This window comes from Neopsephotus bourkii, unplaced genomic scaffold, assembly GCF_033783945.1.
Source record: "Neopsephotus bourkii isolate Nb327-2 ecotype Australia unplaced genomic scaffold, CSIRO-AGI_Nbou_v1 NB_330, whole genome shotgun sequence".
Lineage (NCBI taxonomy): Eukaryota > Metazoa > Chordata > Aves > Psittaciformes > Psittacidae > Neopsephotus > Neopsephotus bourkii.
Window position 1 is genome coordinate 2,193,619 of NW_026900838.1, and position 12,573 is coordinate 2,206,191.

The window sequence follows — 12,573 nt, forward strand, 5'->3', positions numbered from 1 at the left end:
GACACTAGAAAGTTTGTGGCATACAGTGGTAGCACTTTCACTAGTTAGATTGTATTAGAATTTGTCACTTTTTTTTTTTGTTACTATGGTTGTTTCCTACAAAATAAGAAAAAGGACACATTCTGAAGGTAAATGTTTAGAATCCTAATGGTGAGTCCATTTTTAATTTTTATAGTGAAATACTAATGCAGGTAAATTAAATAAGAAAAGCAGCAACATAAATTCATAACCTTTATGTGACTTCTTAAAAAATCTTTGTAATAGCCAAAGATTCAAACCCTGGGAACACTGGTTGCCAGTAGCTGCAAATAAAGGTTTGCTGAAATTACATTCCCTGTAACTTTAACATATGAGCAAAGTACTATTTGTAGGCCCCAGAAGGATGAATTATATAAAACCACAGTGCAGCATTTTAAAAATGGGTTTTCCAGGTAAGATAAAATTGGAAGTATTTAAAATAATAAAAGCTCAGTTTTATGGGTTTTGTTGACTTACAGTTGAGCAGCCGAGAACTTTTAGGTGTGGTTTGATGGCCATGTTGATGAAAACAGTTATGCTGATAGCTGATTCTTGGATTTTCTTTCTTATGAAAAGAAAGGGGGGGAATGGAAACCTAAGAAAGTAAGAGCATTTGTTTTTGTGTACATTAGGCTTTTACTTCCACTTTTTCAATAGTTCTTTTCTGCACCTGATGCCTACAGGATACTTGCTCACTGTAATCACAGATGAAAAGCATACTGGTCTATTTTACATAGCAATTTTATGTGGAAGTGGAAGACCTTCAAGAATGGAGTTTTAATTGTTTTGTTTTGCTTTTTAGGGTTTTTTGTTTTGTTCGTTTGTTTGTTTTAATGTATTTGAAATGGGGTTTTTATGTGGAAGACAGTTCTAGTTCCTAGGACTTTATTTTTTTATGCGATTGAAACCATTTACATGCACAGAATGTGTTTCTGATGTCAGAAGGACTGAATATATTTGATAAGAATCACTGCTCTTGAAACTGAAAAATCAAGCTAAAATAATTAAATAATAATTTTTGTTCACTCAATATAAGAAGAAAGTATCTGTATTCTCTTTACTGCTTAGTGCTTTCATTCCTTTTGGTCTGTTTGCCTGAAATGGTAGCTGCAATGTATGTAACACGAAACAGAACAGTTTTGATTTGGGAAGTTGCCTAGCTTTAACTGCGTTCTTTGATAAATCCTATTTTGAGACAGGGAATTAGGGAAAGTCTGGTCACACTAAGCACACTAACTGTTCAGTAATACACAAATAATTTTTACTAAGAAAAAAATGGAAAAGATTGATAACACCTACTTTTACTGTACGAGACAGAATATGGGGGAAAGTGTTTGCGTGGTGTATATATGTCCTAGTATTTTTGAGTTCCAGTGATATTTAAAGATTCCCACTGAGTCATAGGCTGTGTACCTGACTAAAATTGCCATTGGATGTTTCATAAAATTTTGAAACTGCACAGCAATATGATGATCAGGAGTCACTCATTTAAATTTCAAAATGTTTTTTTTTTAATAAATAATAGGAAAATAAAGAAAGATTTTTGTCAGTTTGGTGGACTTTATTTTACTCATTGTTTCCAAAGAACTATCCGAGAAGGTGATGGTCATTATTTATTCTTTCTTTTCTTGTAGGCTCAACATGAGAAAATTATTTCCCAGCAGCAGGCTATCATTATAGCAACTCAGTCTGCTCAGGCACTGCTTGAGAAACAAGGGCATTACCTTTCCCCTGAAGAAAAAGACAAGATGCAAAGGAACATGAAAGAGCTGAAGGCTCAGTATGAGACTGCTTTGGCTGAATCAGAACGGAAAATGAAATTGACTCGTTCTCTAAGAGAAGAACTTGAGAAATTTGATGCAGACTATAGTGAATTTGAAACATGGCTGCAGCAGGCAGAACAAGAACTTGACAATTTGGAGGCAGGTGCTTCTGACTTCAGTGGTATTATGGTCAAATTGAAAAGGCAAAAGAGTTTTTCAGAAGATGTTATATCTCACAAAGGTGATTTACGGTATATTACAATTTCTGGACAAAGAGTTTTAGATGCTGCAAGGTCATGTAGCAAAAGAGATGGTGTGAAGGTTGACAAAGATGGCATTGATACTTCGGCTACGTATACTGAAGTGCAAAATAAATTGGATAGTGCTTCAGATCGTTTCAAATCTCTCTATACCAAGGTAAGATTTATTTATACTGAGTTGGAAAGACTACTATAATTTGGAATTTTGTGTTGAAAGGGGTTAGCTGATGGAACAAATACTGTGAGAATTTGTAAATTCTTTGATTTGTAAAGTTAGGTGACAGCACAAGATACTTTTCTAGAAGGTTGCTTTAGTCAAGTGCTGAACTGCTTAAGGTCTGAATGGATGAAATTTTCTAAAATCTATTGCAAGGGAGAAATGAGATTAGATTTCTCCATTGTTCTTTTCAGCCTTAAACAATCTCTTGGAGTTTATGACAGAGCAGGAGACCTGAGTAGCATTTTGCTGTGGAAATAAATTGCGATACTTTTAGATGGATAATATTTCTTTAAGTTCCTTGTGAATTTTCCCACAACTATTTACTTGGCTTCTTACTAATAAAATCAGTAGAGAGATAGACTATGCCAAGATTAACATTCAGAATTTCAATTTGATTTTTATCCTGAAATACTTTGTCCCAATGTGACCTTTGTTGTCAGCACTTGGCTTGCAAGAGCATAGTGATTTGAGGATAGCAATTCTTTTCCACTGTTCTGCCAGATAAGCATTTTATCCTTAACAGTCTGAGCTTAGTCTCTAACTAATTGGAAACTAGCAGTGCAAAATCCTTTATGTACCTTAGCGAAGGAAGATAATCCAGCTGTTTGTGCCAGGTGCACATGTGGAATCTATCTGATAGAACTAGACAAACATCACCAGCTGGTCTCACATGCCAAATTTCCAGCTGTTTTAAGGGAAACAAAGTGTTGATACTGATAATATTCTGCAATTTTAAACTTCTGATAATGATGAATTAAACCATTTAAGAGGTCATTGCTGTCAATATCCTTTGACTATGCCATTTCATAATTTTCTAAGATCATAGGTTCAGACTCCTTAGTAGGACTTCAGTGTTCACTGATACAGTGCTGGTCCGCAGCAGTTGCCATCTTTGTATGCGAATTTTCATCACTTTAATGTTATTCTTGCTGAGAAATGTAAATTCTATAAAGACATGGATTTGATCACTTGATTACAAAAACTGTATAAACCCTGTTCTCTCAAACAGTCTGTGAAGCAGGATCTCCATTTACAGAAACACATTTTCACTTTTCACTTAGACAACCAGGGAAGCTAAAAGCTTGTATTAACATGTTAGATTTCCTCCAGTTGATTTATTGGATTAGTTTGAGTGTGAATCTAAAGATTTCATCACAAACTTTTCAGAGAGCTTATTTTTATGTGCATAACAATCCTATGCCAACAGCTTGATTTGTGGTCTCAGATTTGTCAACTCTCGCCATATTCTATCCCTTCTGTACATACATCTAGCACAGACATAATAGACATACTTTAAACATTTCACCATAAATAAGGACAGCAAGTAGACTTTTCTTATTAAATTGAGTCTTGAAAGACTGACTTCTAAAAAGTGAGGTCTGCAATTTGTGAGATCTTCCAAATTGAAAATGGGTTTGTAGTGTTTTGCATTTTGTAAAAGCTTCTTGCTTTCAGTAAATATTTTTATTGATTTAATTTTTATAGATCTGTATACACACACAGGCATATGACTTTATAAACTTATATGTTGAAGGAATCTTTAAGTCAGTTAACTGGTTATGAAAATGAGTGCATTCTGTGTTTGCCCAGCAGATGGAGACCAAGTGTCATATATAAGTAGTGTATGGAAAGTTCAGACTATGAATTTTGAAAGTAACTGTTTATAGATATTATGATTTGATACAATCAGATTTGCTTGTCAAATATCTCCAAAAAAGTCTGAAAGAGTTCCGCTGACCTTTTTACATGATTATTCACTGTATATGTTTTGGGGCATGGTAACATATAGGACTAGTACGATCTTGGTCAGATGACATTCTTAAGTGACCAAAACAAAGTGTATCTGAAATACTGAGCCATATCACTCTGGATTTGCTATGCAGGTAGAGTATTTATGAGAGCAATATTCTGCTGCCTGTAGTTCAGTGAACATACATGTATCTTCCGTTTTTGAAGAAAAATTCTAGTTTCCAATGGCTACATTTTTCGTGTCAGAGTGCTGATAATCTTTACATTGATGGATCAGAAAGTATTGCTAATGCTTTTCTTATTCCAGTATAATGGGTTAGATTCCAGTTTCCCACCTGCATCAGTGAATTCAACCTAACTCACACTTGAGGAGCACAAACTGGGATGACCTGTGTAGCCTGTCCAGCTGTCATACTTTAGTTCAGAAATCAGTTAGACAGTGGAATGATGATAGGAAAAAAATCATGTAGTATTTCAGGAAGGAAAGTATGACCTTGAGATTGCTATGAAATGCAGCACACATTTTAACACCTGGGTATTTGCTTGTTTGTTTTCTACTCTTTTAGTGTAGCATCCTTGGAAATAACCTTAAAGACCTGGTGGATAAATACCAGCATTATGAAGATGCATCATCTGGACTTTTGTCAGCTCTCCAAGCCTCTGAAATAACTGTGAACAAACAACTATCAGAGCCAATTGCAGTGGATCCCAGAAATCTTCAGAGACAACTAGAAGAAACCAAGGTGAAAAGCTTTAAAAAGCAGAAGTACTTTCCTATAAGGAGCTGCTTTTTGTCTGAAAAGTAGGCTAATCTAATGTAATCCAAGTGGCTGCAGGCCAAATTCTTGCCTTACACATGGGCATGCAGCTGTCATAGTTCTGAAATTCAGTTGTTCAGAGTGTTACCTGAAAAGCACCAGGGTGAAAAAAATTGGGGGACCAAGCTGCCATTAGGAGTGATGAAAGCAAGATGTTTTTCATATCACTTAGCAAAAGATAGGGTGAAACCTGGGAAGTTTTTGAACTAAGAAAGGATTTAATGATTATAGTTTGCAATAGAGTAGGGCTTGGGACAGACTTCCTGATAGGAAACACTATTTGATGTTTGTTGTCTGTGACCTGCTTTTTTATGTTCACATTTGTGTGTTACTGCATTATGCAAGGGGTCTTACTGAATACGCAGTGTGCTGTGACCAGCCTGTTTGCCTGCCCCAGTTGTATCCAGGGCTGTATGCCCTGCAGAGAGTGACTGTAATATAATTTGCACTGCACAAAAAAAACAGTATTTTGGGGTTTTTTTCTGCATTACCCACTGGAGGCAAGACAGGTTGATGATGGAGACTGAAGGTAAAACTCCAATTAACTGCATAAAATGTAGGTTTACAGAAGGCTTTAGGAACCCAGCTATAAGGTAAGCTACATAAAGTTTCATACAGTCTGTCAGCTTTGAACTGAATCTTGATCATAGTCATGAACACGTTCATTCATCTATAAAAAAATGCAAGATTATTTTTCAGTGAGCAGGGCTATTAGTTGAGCATTTCCTCACTGGTTTTGTCTATGATATGTGGAGTATCAGTGAAGGTCTGATATGTTTACTATTGACAAATGGTAGTTGGTGGCTCTTGGAAGGTACATGCTTTAGGCAATTTCCCATGCATTTGCCTGAGAAATAGTTACCTTTACCACATAGTATCTTTCAAACCTGTCATTGGTATTGCCAAACACTTTGGTGCATGACACATCAAAGGAGACAAATCCCAGTGATGTTTTAAGATGTCAAAATTGAAAGTCTAAATTTTGAACTCCTGACAGTGGGACAATCTAGGTACATTTTTGTTTCCAAGGGCTAGAAAAGTAGAAGTAACACGTATTACAATTTGAAGCTTTGTTTAAACTTTTTGTTCCTTATGCCAAAGAGAATTATATCCTATATAATGCCAATTTTCATGCAAGTAATACAAAAGGAGTGAGTACTGGGGATCTTTATGAGACGCCTACATGGATTACTTGCCACACAAAAGGATATTCAGTGAATATGAGCTTGGAAGAAGGGAGAGGGTACAATGTGTCAAAAGATCCAAAGCATCAGAAAAAACAGGAGGCTGAAGAAAGCAAGCCAATTAATGAAAGCAAAACAAAGAGTATTTTTGACGAAGTCAGGTGTTGCAACTAAGAGCCGTCCCTCATAGGCAACACATGCAGCTGATAATCCAGCTAGACACAGACGTTGGCACCATGGTGGGGTCTAATCTGTTTATAGGGATTAACTGTTCTTCAGTGCTCCTAGCATCAACTTGCTTGCTTTCTGACAGCATACAAGGTTTTCTGGTACTTTCTGTTTTGTTTTCTCCCTCTGCAAGTATACTGTATTTGTCTAGTGTAAGGAAAAATTCTTCTCAGGCCTATCTGAGTTTTATTGTGTCAAGTGGGTCAATAAAGACCCACTGTGCTATGTTCTGGCATACTGTTATGCTCTGGATACCAGTGCTGAATGCACTGACATGACTTCTTTGTCCTGGCAGGGCAAATAAATTTACCTTCTGAGTCATATGTTCATTGAGTTAGTATGTATCAAAAGATAAATGAGAAGTCCCTTCATTTTGGACTTGTATAAAGTAAGAAATCAAAACAAAGATACATCATATACACTAGCACAGATGCCTGAAATAATTTAAAGACTATTGACCCTAAAGTATTTTTATACACTGGGAAGAGAAAGACACTTTCAGAAGTTGTTTCAGCCTTCCTGTCTTTTTCTGTTGATTCTGGAGCAAGTGACTGTTGGCCTAATCTCTAAACCTGTGTTCCTTGGTTAGATGGACAAACCTAGGCATAATCCAGTGACGCTGGCCCCAGGAGATTCGTAAACTGTGAAGTCAATCATTTGGTTTCAGTCTATTGCTGTTTATGCTATGATATCAGCCTGATCCTTTGTCAATGCAACTGACATTGAACATGCGACTACTGCAGATGACTGTGTATTCCACCTCCCCCACCAACTGTAGTCTAATGCTGAGTTGAAAAGTACATTTATTTTTCTTCTGATAGTACATGCATCTATACAAATGATCTTTAAAAACAGTTCATCAAAGGACACATTTCAAAGTCACATGCAAGAAATCAGTTGAGTCAGAGGAGTACTGTACAACGGAAGATGAAAAAGATGGTGAATAAACTAAAACAAGGGCCAGATAATCAACAGCAATCATAGCCACTGGTAAAGATTCTTCTTAGAAGAGGTCACAAGTTGAGTTAGTTTATTCCCAGCGCTAAGTGTAAATTGTATGCTGTATCTTAAGCCTTGCAAACATAACTACTGGCTGTGCTGAAAAGTATAACTGATAATTGTGGAATTTTACAGGTTCTTCAGGGACAAGTTTCAAACCACCAAATTGCTGTAGAAAAACTGAAAAAAGCTGCTGAAGTGTTATTGGATACAAGGGGAGAGTTGATGCCAGACAAAGATGAGATTCAGAAAACACTGGGTAAAATGTTTACTTTTCTTAATACCCCTTTTTATCACTTGTGTCTGCATGCAGGTACTGGAATTGACAAAATACAGCATTTTAACATTCTTGTGTCATCGTTCAAGTCCATGTTTTGCTGAGTCGTAAGCTATTACAACACAGTAACTTCATTGTTGGTCTGTCTGCTACATTGATCCATGTGACTTTCACTTAAAAGCTGTCATTTTAGTTTTACACCCTCTCACCTCCACCCCACACCTCCAAAATAGGGATTATGTTTAATTCTCATGTTACTGATGGGCATGCCAAACAGAGGTAGTTATTTGCTGAGGACAGTAAATTTTCCTGTGGGAAGGAGCATGGTAAGGTTCAAGGAACTGACTCCAATTTTATGTTTCCAAGTAATTATCTGGAGTTTGCTTAGCCAAGGAACTATTTCCTTCTGACTTCAAGAAGCCGTCTGTGATGGGGTTGACCTTGGCTGTCTGTCAGATGCCCAGCCAGCTGCTCTCTCACTCCTGTTGCCCAACAGGATGGGGGTAGAAAATACGATGGGAAAGCCCATGGGTTGAGATGAAGGCAGGGAGATCACTTACCAATTACAAGTCATGGGCAAAAAAACTTGACTTGTGGAAAATTAGATTTCATTTATTGCCAAATAAGACGTGTTTCAATAGTGAGAAACAATGACCCATTGAAGCAACACCTTCCTCCCACCTGCCTTTTTTTTCCAGGCTCACCATCACTCCTTTTTTCCCAGCTACTCATTGCCTGCCAAACAGTGCAAGGTGAGTGAGGAATGGGTAATCGTGGTCAGCCCAGTAACAGCTCCTCACACTTTTCACCTGCTGTACCGTAGGTCTTCTCTATGGGCTGAAATCTTTCAGGATAATCATGCCCCAGTTTGGGCTGTCTGTGTGCTGCAATTTCTTCAGGGAATATCCACCTTCTCCAGCACAGGGTCCTCCATGTGCTGCAGTGGGTTATATGCTTCAGCATGGTCATCCACAGGCTTCAGGGGAATCTCTGCTCCTGGAACACGTTTTCCCTCTTTTTCTTGTCTAACCTTGATGTCTGCAGTGCTGCTTTTCACACTTTCTTTTCCCTTAATTCTCAGTCCCAGGCAGCACTTTCCTCTTTCTTGAATACTTTTTTTCAGAGACACCACCAGCTTGGCTGAGGAGCTCTGCTCTGCTCTGTGGTGGGTCATCTGGAGCTGTTTGGAACTGCTTGTGTCTATCATAGGGCAGGCCCGTGCCTCTTCTCACAGAGGCCCAAAACCTTGCCACCTACAACCAATACTCTTTCCTGTCAGTTGTGAGAAATAGCATAGCATGACATTCACCACTGTCTGAAGCTTGAAGACTCTCTATGTGTGTTACACAACTTGTCTGTTACTGGAATCCTGTAAGTAAATTGCAGAGCAACAAAATAAAACAAGCATGGGCTTGCCTCTTTGGAGCTGGTGATGAAATTCTGTGGGACATACATGGAATTTGTAACTTTCAGAGGCTTATCCCAAAGTGTTGAAGGTCTAATGAGGAACCATTTGGAAGAACCTTGCGGCTGTAACAGTAAGATAAGAGACATAATCGTAGAAGAACTGTCTTACACTATTGTATTTCTTGGGAACAATCAACAGCTATCAAAAGCTAGATCTGCATGGGAACCAGATTCTAAAAGCTGGGAAGTACAGCTGTAAGCTGCTCCTTCATTTCCCTTCTCCTATGGGCTTCTTGGCTCTATTTGAAGATTCTGATCTTTCTGAATAAAGCTGATGCTTTTGCTTCATCCTGATATTGGAAATATTTGACTCACACCTCATAAGAACTTGTAAAATTAATTAAAAGCTTAGTTTTACTAAAGGAAAACATTTAAATATATTTTCTCTTTTTCAGATGACATTGTGGAGAGGTATGACAATTTATCCAAATCAGTGAATGAAAGGAATGAGAAGCTCCAAATAACACTGACACGATCTCTAAGTGTGCAGGATGGCTTGGATGAAATGCTGGATTGGATGGAAGGAGTTGAAAAGAGTCTTGAAGAACAAGATCAAGTGCCTTTGAATTCTGCTGCTATTCAGGATATTATTAGTAAAAGCATTGTAAGTAGCATTCTTTGAAAAAAGAAACATTTGATAAATCAGAATTCAAGAGATAATAAAAATCTTAGTTTAGCATCTATAACAGATTCCAAATACTTAATAAAGAGGACTGTTTTGTGAAGCAAAACTGTACCTAAGGTTTTTTGTACCTGAAATAGATCTACACTGATGATCTAGCTGTAATGATTTGTTACTTCCTATGGGTGGACCAGTTTCAAATCTTAAAATTTAGTTATAAGCAATACAAAGTAGTTCTTGTTTGTTTCAGATGCTAGAACAAGACATTGCGGGCCGCCAAAGCAGTATAAACACCATGAATGAAAAAGTTAAGAAGTTCATAGAAACATCAGATCCATCTACTGCATCCACACTGCAAGCTAAAATGAGTGAACTTTCAGGACGATTTTCTGAAGCAAGTAACAGGCATAAAGAGAAGCTTCTGAAAATGGAGGAGTTGAAGACTAAAGTGGAGTTATTTGAAGGTCTGTCAGAGAAACTTCAGTCATTTATCGATGAGAAAAACCAGGCACTCAGTGAGACAGAGGCACCAAGAAAGGATGTTAGTGAAGTGTCTCAATATATGCAGGTACTATAACATTCCATTTAAATATGTTGTGCATTTCTAGTTTAACTCATCTAAGTGATTGAATAATGAATAAGGCATGCTTGTATCCCAACTTCAGTTGGTTAGCTAAAATCAAGAATTCAGTTTTGACCAAGTGATTGTAAAGTCTAATATGAAGAATGTAATTCTATTTTGCAGGAAGCTAGTGTAGAATTGGCACAACATAAGAAGGATCTAGAAGTTTTGCAACAGCTTCTTGAAGAACTTTCATTACGTGCTCTTCCTGGAGATAAGGCATTGGTATTAGAAAAAGTAAATGCTTTGTCAAAGAAGTTCAGGGAGGTAGAGGAGACTGTAAAGGAAAAGTAAGTTGAACAATGAAAGTGTTTCCACTTTGGCTAATAATACAGTGTGCATGTTGTGATGACGGCTGTCTTCTCACATGCAATCTCAAGAGATTGCAGTTAACCATTTAGTAAGAGAGCTTTCTAATTTAAAAACAAAACAAGATTCTATTTGGAAATGCCTCTGTAGTTAGTCTCTCTGGTTCAAGAGCTCTAACGTGGGCTGTAAAGACAAGTGCTGTTTAAATTTTGTGACACTGACTGTAGTCCTGTCAGTTCCAAGAAAACCCTCCTTCCCCTCTTCTCTGGTAGAAAATAAATTGCTGCTTGCGCAAAGTGCTTTAGAGTACTGTTTGGAATCAGCCTGCTGGATAAATTATTAGAGCTTCCTTACAAACTTCCTGTAGAGCAAGACTAGATTTTCCACATTCTGCTCATATCCATAGAATTACCTTTTGTGACTCTTTGAATTTGGGAATAGCAATATCAAATTGATAATATCTGTTGGGTTGATTATGAGAAGGAACATTGTCATTCCTTTAATTGTCTTTAATTGTCTAGAGAAGAGGATGTATTATCTTGTCAGAAGCAAATGGATACTTTTGAGCTCCTTGTAGAATCATTAAAGAAATGGATAAAAGAGACGACAGAACGAATTCCAGCAGCACAACCCTCTCTGAATACAGAGGAATTAAAGAAACCTTTGGAAGATACATTGGTAAGACATTGTAGAGGGAAAGTGAGTTACAGCTGAAGGAAATAGGGCACCTATTACTAACAGAAAAGTACAGACTTAAGTTGTAAGCAGTCACAGTGACTGGGACACGGGAGCTTGCTGTCTGCATTTACATTCCCATTTCCTTCGCATGTTTGGATATACTTAAGGGGATTCCCTAGTAGCAAGGTTGTTTCTTTCTCTGTACTAAATCTTTTAATTCTGAAATCAGTTTTGTAATGAACAAATTACTGTCTTTCTTAACCAGAATTTAAACGATGAATGGACATCAAAAGCCCCTGAACTGCAGAAAATGAATAGCAGAGGAACATTGCTGTGTAATCTAATTACTGCTGTGACTTCTCCTGCCAAACTGAGAGCAGTTGCAAAGTCAGGTATGCACCTTCACCTCATTCCAGAAAGCTTCTGACGGTGAGAAATGGACTTACTGTGAGTAGTGTTCAGTGCTTCACATACCCACAAGTAGGCCAAATACAAGCCCTGCTTTTGTAAACACTGCACACCATTGCTGCCACAGAGATACCTCCTTAATGACCACAAGGCTATTCTGTGTGACACCAAAGAAGCATATAAAGGTTTACAGAGTCATGGACTTTTTGTTAGAAGGGTAATGAGGACATGTTTTATCCAAAAAAGTGAGTCTACTCATCCTGATACAATAGCATAATTAATGCCAGTTAATGATTTAGTGGAAACAACAGCATGAAAGGGAATCAGCTCCATATCTCAGCATGACTTTTCTTGGCCAAAATGTATTTTCAGTCTGGAGCTTCAGCTAAATCCTTTTTACTGTTAATCTGATTTTATAGACAGCAAATCCATTTCCATGATTTTCTGTATTCTACTGTTTAGATGTTAATTTGTTTTACATAAACCAGCAATTCTGCCAAGTATCATTCAAGCCATAGTTCAAGGCATGTGGTACCTAAGGTGTTTTAATGGCCATAAGCACATTTTCAGTTAGTTCTTGAAATAGGTCTGGAAACAAATTCAAGTGTGTTGGCCTTCACTGGTCATCTGCAAAAGACTGGGACGGTAGGGACTGCTGGAGGATACCTATTTGACAAGAGTAGAGCGTTTTCTCAGTTCTCTTTGTGGTATCTGTCTCTGGTTTCATTCTTGTTTGAATTTTAAGTAAAAAACATTTGAAGAACATTTTGGAATCTTACATGGGATATTTGGCCTCCTTCCTTGGCCCCTTTCTCTATTCCTTCGTATCCAGATAGAAAAATAATGGAATAACTTGCATATGAGAGCTGCTATAGTCCTCCAGATGAGAGAGTATTTGCCCTCCTGGACAAGAGTTGTACTGTGTATCAGTTAATCGCAGTTACAAATATT

General features: G+C 37.5%; 1 protein-coding gene across 11 annotated transcripts in view; it reads left to right on the forward strand.

Moving 5' to 3' along the window:
* The window catches only part of DST (dystonin), a 293,848-nt gene that overhangs the window by 195,601 nt on the left and 85,674 nt on the right, over positions 1–12,573 (forward strand). For all 11 annotated transcript variants that reach the window (XM_061347863.1, XM_061347864.1, XM_061347867.1 and 8 more), the window contains 8 exons: positions 1,653–2,198; positions 4,577–4,753; positions 7,375–7,498; positions 9,379–9,587; positions 9,856–10,173; positions 10,351–10,517; positions 11,058–11,214; positions 11,480–11,606. In XM_061347863.1, coding sequence (XP_061203847.1) covers positions 1,653–2,198; positions 4,577–4,753; positions 7,375–7,498; positions 9,379–9,587; positions 9,856–10,173; positions 10,351–10,517; positions 11,058–11,214; positions 11,480–11,606 — 1,825 coding nt within the window. The remainder of the gene's footprint in view (positions 1–1,652; positions 2,199–4,576; positions 4,754–7,374; positions 7,499–9,378; positions 9,588–9,855; positions 10,174–10,350; positions 10,518–11,057; positions 11,215–11,479; positions 11,607–12,573) is intronic.